General features: G+C 42.5%; 1 protein-coding gene across 1 annotated transcript in view; it reads right to left on the bottom strand.

Annotated features, from left to right (window-relative positions):
• The window catches only part of DERA (deoxyribose-phosphate aldolase), a 110,773-nt gene that overhangs the window by 63,474 nt on the left and 34,479 nt on the right, over positions 1-12,820 (bottom strand). The window contains exon 2 of the mRNA XM_046011957.1: positions 731-828. Coding sequence (XP_045867913.1) covers positions 731-828 — 98 coding nt within the window. The remainder of the gene's footprint in view (positions 1-730; positions 829-12,820) is intronic.

Here is a 12,820-nt window from a genome sequence, read left to right as displayed (position 1 = left end):
TTTGATGTTGTTTTCACTCTAATTCAATTCCATTTCTAAAATAATACTCATACTTCCTAACTCATTCTAATGAATCTCCTTTTATCTTTCCATTGGAATATTCCCAAGGATGAGCAAAATGTAAAATGTCATCCTAAAGGATTCAATCACACTATTTTGCTTCACTTGTGACATGAACTCTGAATTCCTCTTAGTCCTGTGACGCACAGCTCACCGTTGGTCAGTATACACTGAAGGGTATGCTGACCACTAGTCCCTATGAAACATCACTTTTCGAGTTTTGGAAAATGCTTTGTGAAAATTAATAGTAAGATAAACACAATGGTCAAAGAAGGTCAACGCTTACGCCTAAGGGTCTCAACAGCAGACACATCAGGTTTCGATGTTACGGCTTAAAAATTAAAATAGAAGACAACCAAATAAGGTATGTCTAAGGAGCTGAATAAATGTGTTGAGGAAATGTGCCATTTAATTCACTCATGAATAAAGATGCCTCAAATTCATTTGCGGCTTTGCCACTCAAGAGTGATAAGATTTTTAACTTGTTTGGATAAATGTGTTATCTTTCTCCAACCCATCATCATCATATATGAATTATTAAAATAAGTCATGGACAGCTGCAATCTTTTAAGTTTAGATGCATCTTGAGCGAAATTCAATATTGTGGCCTTGAGGGAAGAGACCAGGCATTGTACACTACAGGGACAGAATGCTCAAGAAGAAACCTTACTTGCCACTCCTTTTTCACGGTTCTGCGAGCCTGGATTTGGTCTGCACGCCTCAGAACTGCGGGTTGATTCACCTGTACTTTGGAGATCCAGCTAAGGTCTAAAGGGGAAAGAAAAACACTTCTTATTAAATATATTCACCTATACATGGTCCTTGAAAAGATACATCATTTTGCATCAAAGCTCTTTTTTAAAGCTTATGCTTCTTTTTTGCACAATTACAAATAAAGAACCTTGTTGAAAGAAACCCAGTCATAGAAAGGCACTCTTCATGTAAAACCGAGTAGTACACTGGGAACCAGAAGCATACATAGCTATGTCTAATGGGAGGAAAATATTATATTACCTGTGCTGTGTGCCTCACTTCTGACAGCAAAGACTTATTTGTAAGTGTCCAGCCCAGGAAAACAAATGATTAATAAATACTTAAGTGAATTAATGTTGGGGCTTAAAGGAATCCTTGATCACTACCCCCCTTACTGACAAGATTTATATCTACTAGAAGCGAGTATGATGTAGCCCATTCTTTCCTCAAAGGGGACATTTCAGAATGTATTAGAAGTTACAACATTTCAACTTGAGTTGTAATATATTTTGGGGAATCAGTTCACTACAAACTGTGACTGTAAACATTGTACGGTAAATGTTTTGTAGTTTTCCCCCAATAAAATTTTTGGGAAAAAGAAAAAAAAAAAAGGAAGAAGAAGAAGAAGTTACAACATTGACAGAAGTTAGAAAAAAGGGAACGGAAAAAAAAAAAAACCACAAGGTGTTCAAAATTCTGGGAGACATCTCGATTGCTTCTGTTTTGAAATGCTCTTCCCTACCCTGATCCTACCCTCCATCTCTCTGAGCTAACTGTAATTTCTATTTTAAACCCAGCCCTTAGCTTTTGTGAAAAACACTGCCAGCTCCCCAGATAGAGCTAACATCTGGATACAGCTATACTACACAAATTGGATTTAGTTCATCAAGGAGTCCTGGTAGAATGGTCTCCTGTCCTCCTGTCCTATATTGTGAGTCATGATCTTATCTGTGAGTTACTAACGCCAAACACAGGATGTATCTCCATCAGAATTCAGTTTTATCCCCCAATGCTCTACCACATAGGTGACTTCACAGTAAACTGAGCACCTAGCCATTTACCTCTTATAACTTCATTTTTATATCCTTCTAGCACCTTCTTTTTAGAAGAGGCTTAAAGAACTACTGTGGAAGAGGAACAGACCCGTTATCCACGACGTTGCTTTCCACGGTTTCGGTGACCTGGGGTCAGGTGCAGTCCAACAAGGGATGATCCTCCTTCTGGGGTATCACAAGGTCAATAGCAGCCTAATGCTGCATCACAATGCCTACATCATTCACCTCATTTCCTCTCATCAGAGAGGCATTTTATCATCACGCCTCATCACAAGAAAGGTGACGGCAATACGATCAAGTATTCCGAGAGAGAGATCATGTTCGTGTAACTTTTATTATACCATATTGTTATAGTTATTCTAGTTTATTAGTTACTGTTGTTAATCTCTTCCTGTGCCCCATGTATGAATTAAAATTTATCATCGGTGTGTATGAATAGGAAAAAAACATAGTATGTATGTAGGGTCCAGCACTGTCCAAAGTCTCGGACAACCCCTGGAGTGCTCTTGGAACACATTCCCCACAGATAACAGGGGACCACCGTACACATTTCTCTCTAATATGGGGGGGGGGAACTGCTGATTGCCTACTGCACTATGTAACAACACAAATAATAACAATAATAATAATAATACAGTATTTGCATCCACCACAAAAATAAGACCATGTTTCTACAAAGACATTCTCTCTCATTTCCAAATGATTCTTCTTATCAATATTAATATGTAGAAATTCCAAGTCAGAGTCTGAGTGATTAATAATGATACACTTATTTAAGTATCACTGAATAAGGAGCAGAGTCTGGGAGCTGTTTTTTTCCTAATTAAATTATTTTGTTAGCCGAAATCATTTAACAAAACAGATTTTTTTTAAAGATTTTATTTTTATTTATTTGACAGAGATCACAAGCAGGCAGAGAGGCAGGCAGAGAGAGAGAGGAGGAAGCAGGCTCCCTGCTGAGCAGAAAGCCTGATGCATGGATGCATGGCTTGATCCCAGGACCCTGGGATCATGACCTGAGCCGAAGGCAGAGGCTTTAACCCACTGAGCCACCTAGGCGCCCCAACAAAACAGATTTTTAACATTTCAATCCATCTGATCCTCCAAGACACTATATGGTTTCCTGCTCATCTGCTGAGCCAACATCACAGTCTAAGGTCAAGCAAACAATATCTGCCTCTTCTTCCCCATCCAAAGATGGGTTCTAGATAAAGCCCAAAGAAATAAGACCAGACTCAGCCTAATTTATAAGACCTATAAGAACCCCTCTCTCCAAGAAAGGGGAGATTTTGTTGTTTTTCTTTTATAAGAAACTACTAATAAGTGTGATCAGGTTTATGGTAAAGATCATTTCAGATAGACAGTAAAAATCAGTGAGGCAGAGTCGTGTGAAATATAAGACTCACCACCAAGCAACTGTTGACAGCGGCCAAGAGAGGGACGCCTATGCTGCGGGGGGCCAGGGCTCTGAGGGGCCATCCTTGATCCATCACACGACCCTTTCTGGAAGCCCCTCTCCATCTCCTCTCTACTCCCCACCCACACGACCACCACAGGAAGCACGGCTACTGGAGAGACATCTCTGGCAATCGTAAGACCTCACCACCTGGCTCCCTTTGACCTGAAAGGACCCCTCTTCTCCCTCTCTGCCCCTCCAAGCCTGTGCTGCAGCCTTTCTAATCTACCAGGAGTTCACGGGCAATTATGTCACATTCTGTCTCTGGATCTATGCATGCTGGTCGTTCCTGCTGCCCTTCGTTATCCTGCCAATAGAGTGAACTCCCACCACCCTTTAAGACTTAATTCAAATGCCGCCTTCTCTGTAAACTTTTTCTGAATCATACAGGTTGAGCTAATCCTTTGCTTTGTTGTACTTAATTCAACTTTATAGTCTACCTTTAGGGTAGCCCCCTTATTCTGAAGAAACTGATTGGTCAAAATGTTAAGAGTCCCAACAGATTTTTTTTTCCATTTTATTTATTTTTTCAGCGTAACAGTATTCATTGTTTTTGCACAACACCCAGTGCTCCATGCAATACGTGCCCTCCCTATTACCCACCACCTGTTCCCCCAACCTCCCACCCCTGACCCTTCAAAACCCTCAGGTTGTTTTTCAGAGTCCATAGTCTCTTATGGTTCGCCTCCCCTTCCAAATTTTTTTTTTAATAAACATATAATGTATTTTTATCCCCAGGGGTACAGGTCTGTGAATCCCAACAGATTTTTAAAACTCCAAGCAAAGTGCCCGACTTGTGGGTGGCATTCAATAAATAAAATAAATGGGTCCTCAAGACCAGAAATGATCAAATTCTGGGTAATATCGCTCCCAACTGCTTTTTCTAAAAAAAAAAAAAAATTTGTGTGTTTACTTCTGTCATCCTAGCATTACTGAGGTATAACTGACAAACTGTATATGTTCAAGATATACGTCTTGAGGGGAGGTCTGGGTGGCTCAGTTGGTTAAGCATCTGCCTGCCCTGACCTGCTCAGGTCAGGATCCCAGGGCCTGGGACTAAGCCCTGCATAAGGCTTCCTGCTCAGCAGGAAGTCTGCTTCTCCCTCTCCCTCTGCTGTTCCCCTGCTTGTACTCTCTCTCTCTCTCTCTCTCAAAAAAAAGAAAAAAAAAAAGGTATACATCTGTACGGTGGATGAAATAATCACCACAATCAAGCTAATTAACATATCTACCACTTCACCCATTATCCACTTTATTTTTTTCCTTTTTTTGAGTGGGTTGAGAACATTTAAAGTCTACTCTCTTGGCAGATTTCAAACATACAATACAGTATTGTTAACAACAGTCACACTGGGGGCGCCTGGATGGCTCAGTCGGTTGAGTGTCCAACTCTTGATTTCAGCTCAGGTTGTGATCTCAAGGTCATGAGTTAGGTTCCATGCTCAGCACGGAGTCTGCTTGTCCCTCTCCCTCTGCTCCTCCCTGGGCTCACTTTCACTTGCTCTCTAATAAGATCTTTAAAAAAACATAAAACAACAGTCACAGTGCTGTACATTAGATCTCTGGAACTTATTCATCCTGAATGATGGAACTTCGCACCCCAACTGCTTCTGATTAAAGAACTTATGGATCTCCACAGGAGAAGCTGGAACTCAAGCATGAATGGAAAACCTGAGGGCATCCACCTTAAAAACTAATTTTTAGTACAGTTCCCCACCAAAGGTTAGAACCCACCAGGCTGGCTCTCACACTTCTCAGACACTACTTGCCAGAGGTCCCCGCGAACCACCTCCTGGAGGATGTAATAGGATTACTTCTCTTGCAATATCAGCCTCCACTGTTAAAAATATCATTGGCGGTCATAAAATTATCCGGCCCCATATTTAATCCAGCCACAGAATTTGCCTCTGTGACCTCCCATGGTAATGAATTATATAAGTGACTATCTCATTTTATTAGCACTTAATTTGCTACTCTTTAATTTCATCAAATAACCCTTGTTCTCATATTATGGGATCTGGGGAAAAGAAAGGACTGATTGGCCTTTGTTATGTCCTTCATAATTTTTAATATTTTATTCGAGTACCCTTTAGTGTCTCCTTTCCAGGAGAAGTGATTCTAATATACACAATCTCGTCAGTACCATAGAATCTTCTCTTACAGGGGCCAGGAAGGGTTTCAAGTATACGTGCCTTTGGGGAAAAGAGATATGAAGCCATAATCGGAAGGCGATAATACTCTATTCTCAAAACTGTCTCAGGAAACAATATCCTATTGTGTCTCTTAGTATGTCGTTTAGATGGCTTTTGGGCTCTTCTGTCAGTTACAAATTTGTTCTCAAATACTCTTCTCACAATTTATTATTATTATTATTGTTCCTATGTCTCAGTAGAGACAAATCACTTTCCCTACAAATCCACCACATGGTCTTTCAGTCACATCCATTGATGCTTCCATGGATGTTCTCGTGCTTCCTCACAATATTCCTAAAATGTGTAACACCAAACGATAACTCCATGAAAGGTTTATTTTGTATTTTGATTTCACCTTTGTTCTTAATGGAGAAAGACAAATTGTGATACGTTATCAGAGATTTTTTTCTCCCAAATTTGGGGAAAGAAAGGTTAAACTTCCCATGTTTTCTCTTTTCATTTTTTCTGCTTATTTTCAATTCTAATTTGCAGCGTCCAGCCACAACTTCCCATATACGCAAGTGCCCAGCATAGAAACAGTTGCTCAATAAGCCCCCTGCATCAGAGTTTTTTAAAAAAAAAAATTTATTTTTTACCTCAGACACTGAAACCAGTGAAATATCAACCCGATCATGTCTGACCTTTCAGTCTTAGCCTGGGAAAAGGTTAGCTTGGCGAGAGAAAAGAGCACTGGACGCTACTGCATGCCTGATCCCTCCAGGCTCAAAAGATACTCAACTTCTATAAATGAGCAGACTCAGCCTTGTCCAGTTCCAACCAAAGATACAACCAGACAGAGACCATGCCTGGAGCTTCATCCTTACTAACTGGTAGAAACAAGACTTCGTTTTCTTCCCCAAGTCTAGTCTACCACCCAGTAAGCCCTGGGTGAGCTCTCAAGGGCATGCATGCCCCCATGGACACGAGCCAACTCTTCCCACATGCTACTGTGTAAGTCCAATCCTTACAACCCAGACAGATGGTCTAGAAACCAAGATACCAACAACTAGATAGCATAAATTACCGCTGCTCAAAGAGCCTTACTACTATGATATCTCCCCACAGCTACTCTGACCCTGATCTCCAGTTCCCATCCCACATACATTCACCATCCTAACCATTATTTAGAATACCAATCCGATGGAACTAGAGGGTATTATGCTTAGCGAAATAAGTCAATCAGAGAAAGACAAATATCATATGATCTCCCTGATATGAGAAAGTTGAGAGGCAATGTGGGGGGGAGGGGTTGGGGGGCAGGAAAAGAATAAATGAAACAAGATGGGATCGGGAGAAAGACAAACCATAGAGACTCTGATTTTAGTATATGTGCTGCCGAAGCAAGCACGTATAAGAGACTATTAATCTCACAAAACAAACTGAGGGTTACCGGGGGGAGGAGGTAGGGAGAGGGTGGTGGGGTTATGGACATTGGGGAAGGTATGTGCTATGAAGCATGTAAACCTGGTGAGTCACAGACCTGTACCCCTGGAGCTAATAATACATTATATGTTAATAAAAAAAAAAAAAGAATACCAATCCAAGTCCAGGTGAGCGATGAGTTTACTACGCCCTCTAAAATACTTCAGCGCAGATAATCTGGCACCAAGCTGAAGGCCAGCGGGATCTGCTCACTTGTTCCTTCGGTGCCAACCTTGAATATTCTCTCCTTACACTCCTCTTCCCTCTGGTGGCATTTCCAGTACATCTTGTACCCACAGCCACAAGGGGTACAACATTCTCTCAGAACACATCGCCACAGTGGAGGAGAGTCTGAGTTCACGTTACAAGACACGTGTGCTCTTGAACCTGGCTTCCCCAGCAGCATCGCGTGGGGACTTTAAGGCCTCCCTCCTTTCTCTTACCCTTCATCCCTCCTTGAGCCACGAGCCCTTTCCCAGCTATTGCTGCTCGCTGCTCTTTACCATTCAATTTCTGTCGATTATTCTCCTTCTCGATCATCTGCTGTCTGTGGATTGATCGAGGCCCTAGAACGAGAACCTCATCACTTATTCTGGCTTCCACATACTGTCCGTTGTGGTGCCCAGGTTGCCTGTTTCTGTCCCCAGCCTCCAAGGTTCAGCAGGCACAGTGAGGGACACAGTGGCCTGACATAGATGTTGCTGTCCTGACAAAGCTTGGGAATAATGCCCCAGACTGGGGAGAGCTGAAAAATAGAAAATATAAGCCAACACAGGGGGACACAAAGCAGTGCGTCTAACCAACGTTTCCAACCAGTTCCACTGGTCACATCAGTCAGGAATCGATCAGTTAAAAATGAGGAAAACTGACTTTGGTGATTGGAACAAAACAGGAAGGATGTTTGTAAAAGCTCAGAGAACTGAGAGGAGATTGGAAGAACAAGCTCAGGCAACAGACAGGAACTAAAGACCAGGACCTGGACAGAGCTAGAAGAACAAGGCCAGCAAGGAATAGCAACAGACTGGCCAAGATTTCACAGCCCAGCTGTAGACATCATCACTGCCGCCCACCCCAGCTCACTCAGAACCTCACGTTCCAGAGGAAAGCATTGGACGCCTGACCCATGCATGCCTGAGCAGGGCAGGGAAGAGGGAAGACCCACTCCTTCCTCTGTAGCGCCTTCCACCTGATCTACGTAGGACAGATAGAATGACCCAACTCTACGAGGACATGTGTTCGTTACTGGCCAGCCAGAAAAATGAAAGGTTTCCACTACAATGAGCAGTGAGCTTGGGACATGCAAGACGGGTTAGCTTCTCTTGGAGATGCATAAAGCATTGAGCACATGAGACTATGACAAATTCCCACAGGAAAGAAATCTCTTGAATAGTCTTTAAAAAAATTTTTTTTTAGATTTTTTTTTTTTAATTTGTCAGAGAGAGAGAGCGAGCTGAGGCAGACAGAGTGGCAGGCAGAGGCAGAGGGAGAAGCAGGCTCCCCGCCAAGCAAGGAGCCCGATGTGGGACTCGATCCCAGGACGCTGGGATCATGACCTGGGCCGAAGGCAGCTGCTGAACCAACTGAGCCACCCAGGCATCCCGAAGTCTTCAATTCAGCATTTCTCAAACACTTGACCATAAATGGCTTTTTCCCCAGAACATACGCTTACCACACTGGCTGGGCAGTAGTAAGTCAAGTTCAGAGAAAGGGAAGGTCAGAGGAGGCTCATCCAGTTGGCTAAAAAAAAATCTCTTAGTAGATGAAGTGGAGATGTGAGACTGACGCTACGGCAGAGGTTCTCAGTCTTTGGCTGACGCAGCTGGTGGTGGGAGAGGGCCAGTCGCACCTGGTGGGCAGAGGCCATGGATGCAGCTAAACACCCTGCAATGTACAGGTCAGTCTCTCAACAGTGTAAGTGCCTGACATTAAGCTTTGGATTGCTGATGCATACATTTCAAAGGACATCCACCCTGAATAAACACATGGCCAGCGGTATGACACAGTTACTTACAAATCAACCAACAAGGAACTAGACAGCCCCACGCACGAAGGTTCCTCTTTCAGAAAGCCCTGGGTAACCGAAAGAACTGCCTGCTTGAGTGACCCTGCTTCCCCTTCACATGCCCCAACCCCTGCTCTTCTGCTTTAAATTAGCCAATAAAGAGTTCACCCCCAAAACCCTAGACATCCCACTCTCAGACCCTAAGAAATACTCAGGTGTTTGCGTGTGTGCGCTCGCTGGCTCTTTCTACCCGAAACCTCACAGCACAGCCCTCGGGCATGTCAAGCACTCTCCAGGACATGTGAGTAGGAAACCCTGACCTTCAGAGTTCCGTGATGGTTTTTGCTGAACTGTGTGTCCTAGAGTCACACTAAAAACCGGAAGAGACGGCATACCCATAAATAGGAGCCTCAGTAGCGGAACTGTCTATTGAATTTGCCACAAACGACATGCCCAAGTGAGCACCACAGGCATTCCTAATCAAGGGCGCTGCCTTCACCTGGCCCCCAATGTCAACAGTGCCACGGCTGAGAAACCCTACCTAGAGGATGGGCAGGATTCAGGAAAAATAAAGAGGAAGCTCTGAAGGTTTATGGGGAGCAGGAGTGTCAGAGGCAGAGGCAAGTTGGCTCTATTTGATTCACTGTGGCTTATTTGTTAAAATTCTGAAGCACTAGGCAGGAGAGTCTAGATCTGTGCTATCCATCAGTAGCCTCTGGACACATGTGGCCATCTGAGCATCTGAAATGTGGAACAGTCCAATTTGAGACGTGCTTTAAGTGTAAAGTACTCCGCAGATTTCAAAGATTTAGTACAAAAAAAGAACAAAATATCTCTGTAATTATGTTTTTTCATTTTGGGGGTTCTTAAAGCCCAGCATCGTACCCAATGCAAGGCTTGAACTCACAACCCTGAGATCAAGACCTGCGTTGAGATCAAGAGTCAGACGTTCAGCTGACTGGGCCTCCCAGGCACCCCTCTCTAATTTGTTTTGATACTGATTATACACTGAAAATATAATATCTGGGATATATTTGGTCAAATAAAAAGCTAATAAAATTATTTTCACCCGTTTCTTTTTATCTTTTATAACGTGCACTCTAGGAGTTCTTAAATTACTTTGTGTTGCACATTATATTTCTTTTAGACAGCACTGTTCTAGACTTTATCCTGTAAGTGAGCAGAGCCACTGAAGATTTCCAAACTGGGCTGTAACAGAATTAAAGAAGTATTTTCTAAAAATAATCAGCATACAGAATATGTCCCACAGAAATGCTTACACAAATATGCAAATGCAAATATGAAAAGGTATTTATGGTATCACTGTTGTAAGTGACACCAAGATCCATGATTGCTTCAAATAGAGCAGATCCATAATACAGAATATGATCCAGCTATTTAAAAGAATGAGGTACATCAGTAAGTACTGTCATGGAAAACCGATTATGATACTTTACTCAGTGCAAACAAGTAGCCTGCACACCAGTGAATTTCTAAAATAAAACTGTTTATAAAAACAAAAATACAAGTATAAAACATAAAATACATAAAACATAAAACATAAAATACATAAAAATACATAAAACATAAAATACATAAAAAACATAAAATACATACAAATACGTAAAACATGTATTTGTTGGTACCGGTGCAAAAAATAATAGAATATATACCAAATTGACAGAAGAGTTTCTCTTCAGAGCTAGAATTACATAAGATTTCTACTTTCTTTCTTTCTTTATATAGTTCCATAACACTGAAAATTTTTACCAAGAGCATGCATCACCTTATTGAGCAGTAAAAACAAAATATACTTAACTCTTTTAAATTGAGAGGCATTGCCAAGCAGCAATGTGCAGGACAGATGGAAAGAGACTACAGTAGGTAGACCAGCAAGATGGCTGTCGCTATGGTCCAGGCATCAGCATCCTACAACACTTTCCTTGGGCACTTCACACCCTAAACCTGTCATGATCAAACTCTGCCACTGAGTCCTTCCATGAGTCCAGCCTGACTTAAATGCATGATGCCAGGCAGAAATGACAACCTCAGAATACCACCATCATTGCTCCCATAGAAAAGATCACTAAAACATTAGCACCCCAGGCCACCAGACAGAAACTATTATATAATTCCTAGAAACAAAGATCACACCTGGGAGAGATAGGCCCACACTGTCCTACCCACAGCAATGCCCTTCCCCATAGTTAGGGAGTCCATGGAGCCAAAGGTCCACTTTCCCTGAGATTACACTCTCCTTCCAGTCCAAGCGCAAGGTGCACAGGACCCCAGAATTCCCAGACCAAATGGCGTTAGGTCTGCTCACAGAGTCTATGCGGGTCTTCAACCCAAAGTCAGTACCTTACACTTAAAATATAAGAAAGGTTAGGGACTTTGCTCCTAGAAAGTTTGGTCAATACACATCTATCTATGAATTTATTCGTTCATTCAACTAATAAAAAAAGGGATATCTACAATGGTGACAGCAATGCTCTAGGCTCAGTGGGTTCAGCAATGAATGAAAAACCAAAATCCTTACTTTCACGAGCTTTTTCTCATGAAATGAGACAAATAAACATGTAAATATGTGTTGAATCTATTATGCAATACATATAGGCTATATGTATATATAACTGAAAAGTTATATAGGATAAGAGAATGGAGAATGTAGGAATGGGCATGGTCAGGGAGTCTCCGATAAGAAAACTGAACAGAGCCCCATATAAAATAAAGAAGTGAGGGGCACTTGCTGGCTCAGTTGGTTAAGCATCTGCCTTCGGCTCAGGTCATGATTAGGGGGTCCTGGGATGGAGCCCCAGCTCAGGCTCCCTGCTCAGTGGGGAGTCTGCTTGTCCCTCTCCCTCTGCCCTTTCTCCCCCATCACATGCTCTCTCTCTCCCTCAAATAAATAAATAAAATATTTAAAACAAAAAATAAGGAGGGGTGCCTGGGTAGCTCAGGTGGTTGAGTGTCTGCCTTCAGTTCAGGTCATGACTGCGGAGTCCTGGGATCAAGTTCCACATCAGGCTCCCTGCTCAGCAGGAAGCCTGCTTCTCCCTCACGCTCTGCCATTCACTCTGCTTGTGCTCTCTGGCTGTCTCTGTCAAATAAGTAAAAGAAAATCTTCAAAAAAATAAGGAAGTGAGCAATGAGACCATCAACCTGTGTTCTAGGCAGAAAGAAGAGCAAATGCAAAAGCCCTAAACTCAGAGTGAACATGTGATATTCGCAGCCAAGCAGGGACACAGGTGTAACTGGAGGACAGTAAGCAAGGAGGACTGGGAGTGGTAGAGATCAAGTCAGAGAGGCAGGGACCAATCAGATAGGAAAACGCTCTCCAAACTCTGAGTCATAACCCATGGACATGTCATGGAATCAAGTTTGTCAGCTGCAACTACTACTTTTCAAAAAGAAGAAGAAAGAATAAAATGGAATATATCAGGGCACCTTATATATAATACAAGTAAGGGTCACTTACAAAAATTTTGTTTCAATTATATATACGTAGGCCTGTATGGTGTTGCAATATAAAATACACGGCCTGTTGTGAGGCATGGCCCTTAAGGTTTGAAAGCCCCTCAAGAAGGACTTTTTTAGCGTGGAAAGGACATCAGATGTGAGACAGGAAGTCTTCAGAGAACCTGTGCAGAGGAATGAAATGATCTGATTTAGATTTACATTTTAAAAAGTCCCTCTGGCTGCTAAGGGGAAGCCAATTAGGAAGCCAAGCGGTAGCTTGAACCAGAACAAAAGTAGTGGGGAGGGGAGGACGGTCAGAACCTCATCAGGACACTGACTGCAGCATTTGTACTCTGCCTTCAAACAAATACGAGCTGCTCATTCTCTGGTCTGGAGAGTAAGCAGTCCGAGAAAAGCTGAT

This window comes from Meles meles, chromosome 7, assembly GCF_922984935.1.
Source record: "Meles meles chromosome 7, mMelMel3.1 paternal haplotype, whole genome shotgun sequence".
NCBI classification, from domain to species: Eukaryota; Metazoa; Chordata; class Mammalia; order Carnivora; family Mustelidae; genus Meles; species Meles meles.
This window is presented reverse-complemented; position numbering and strand designations above follow the sequence as displayed.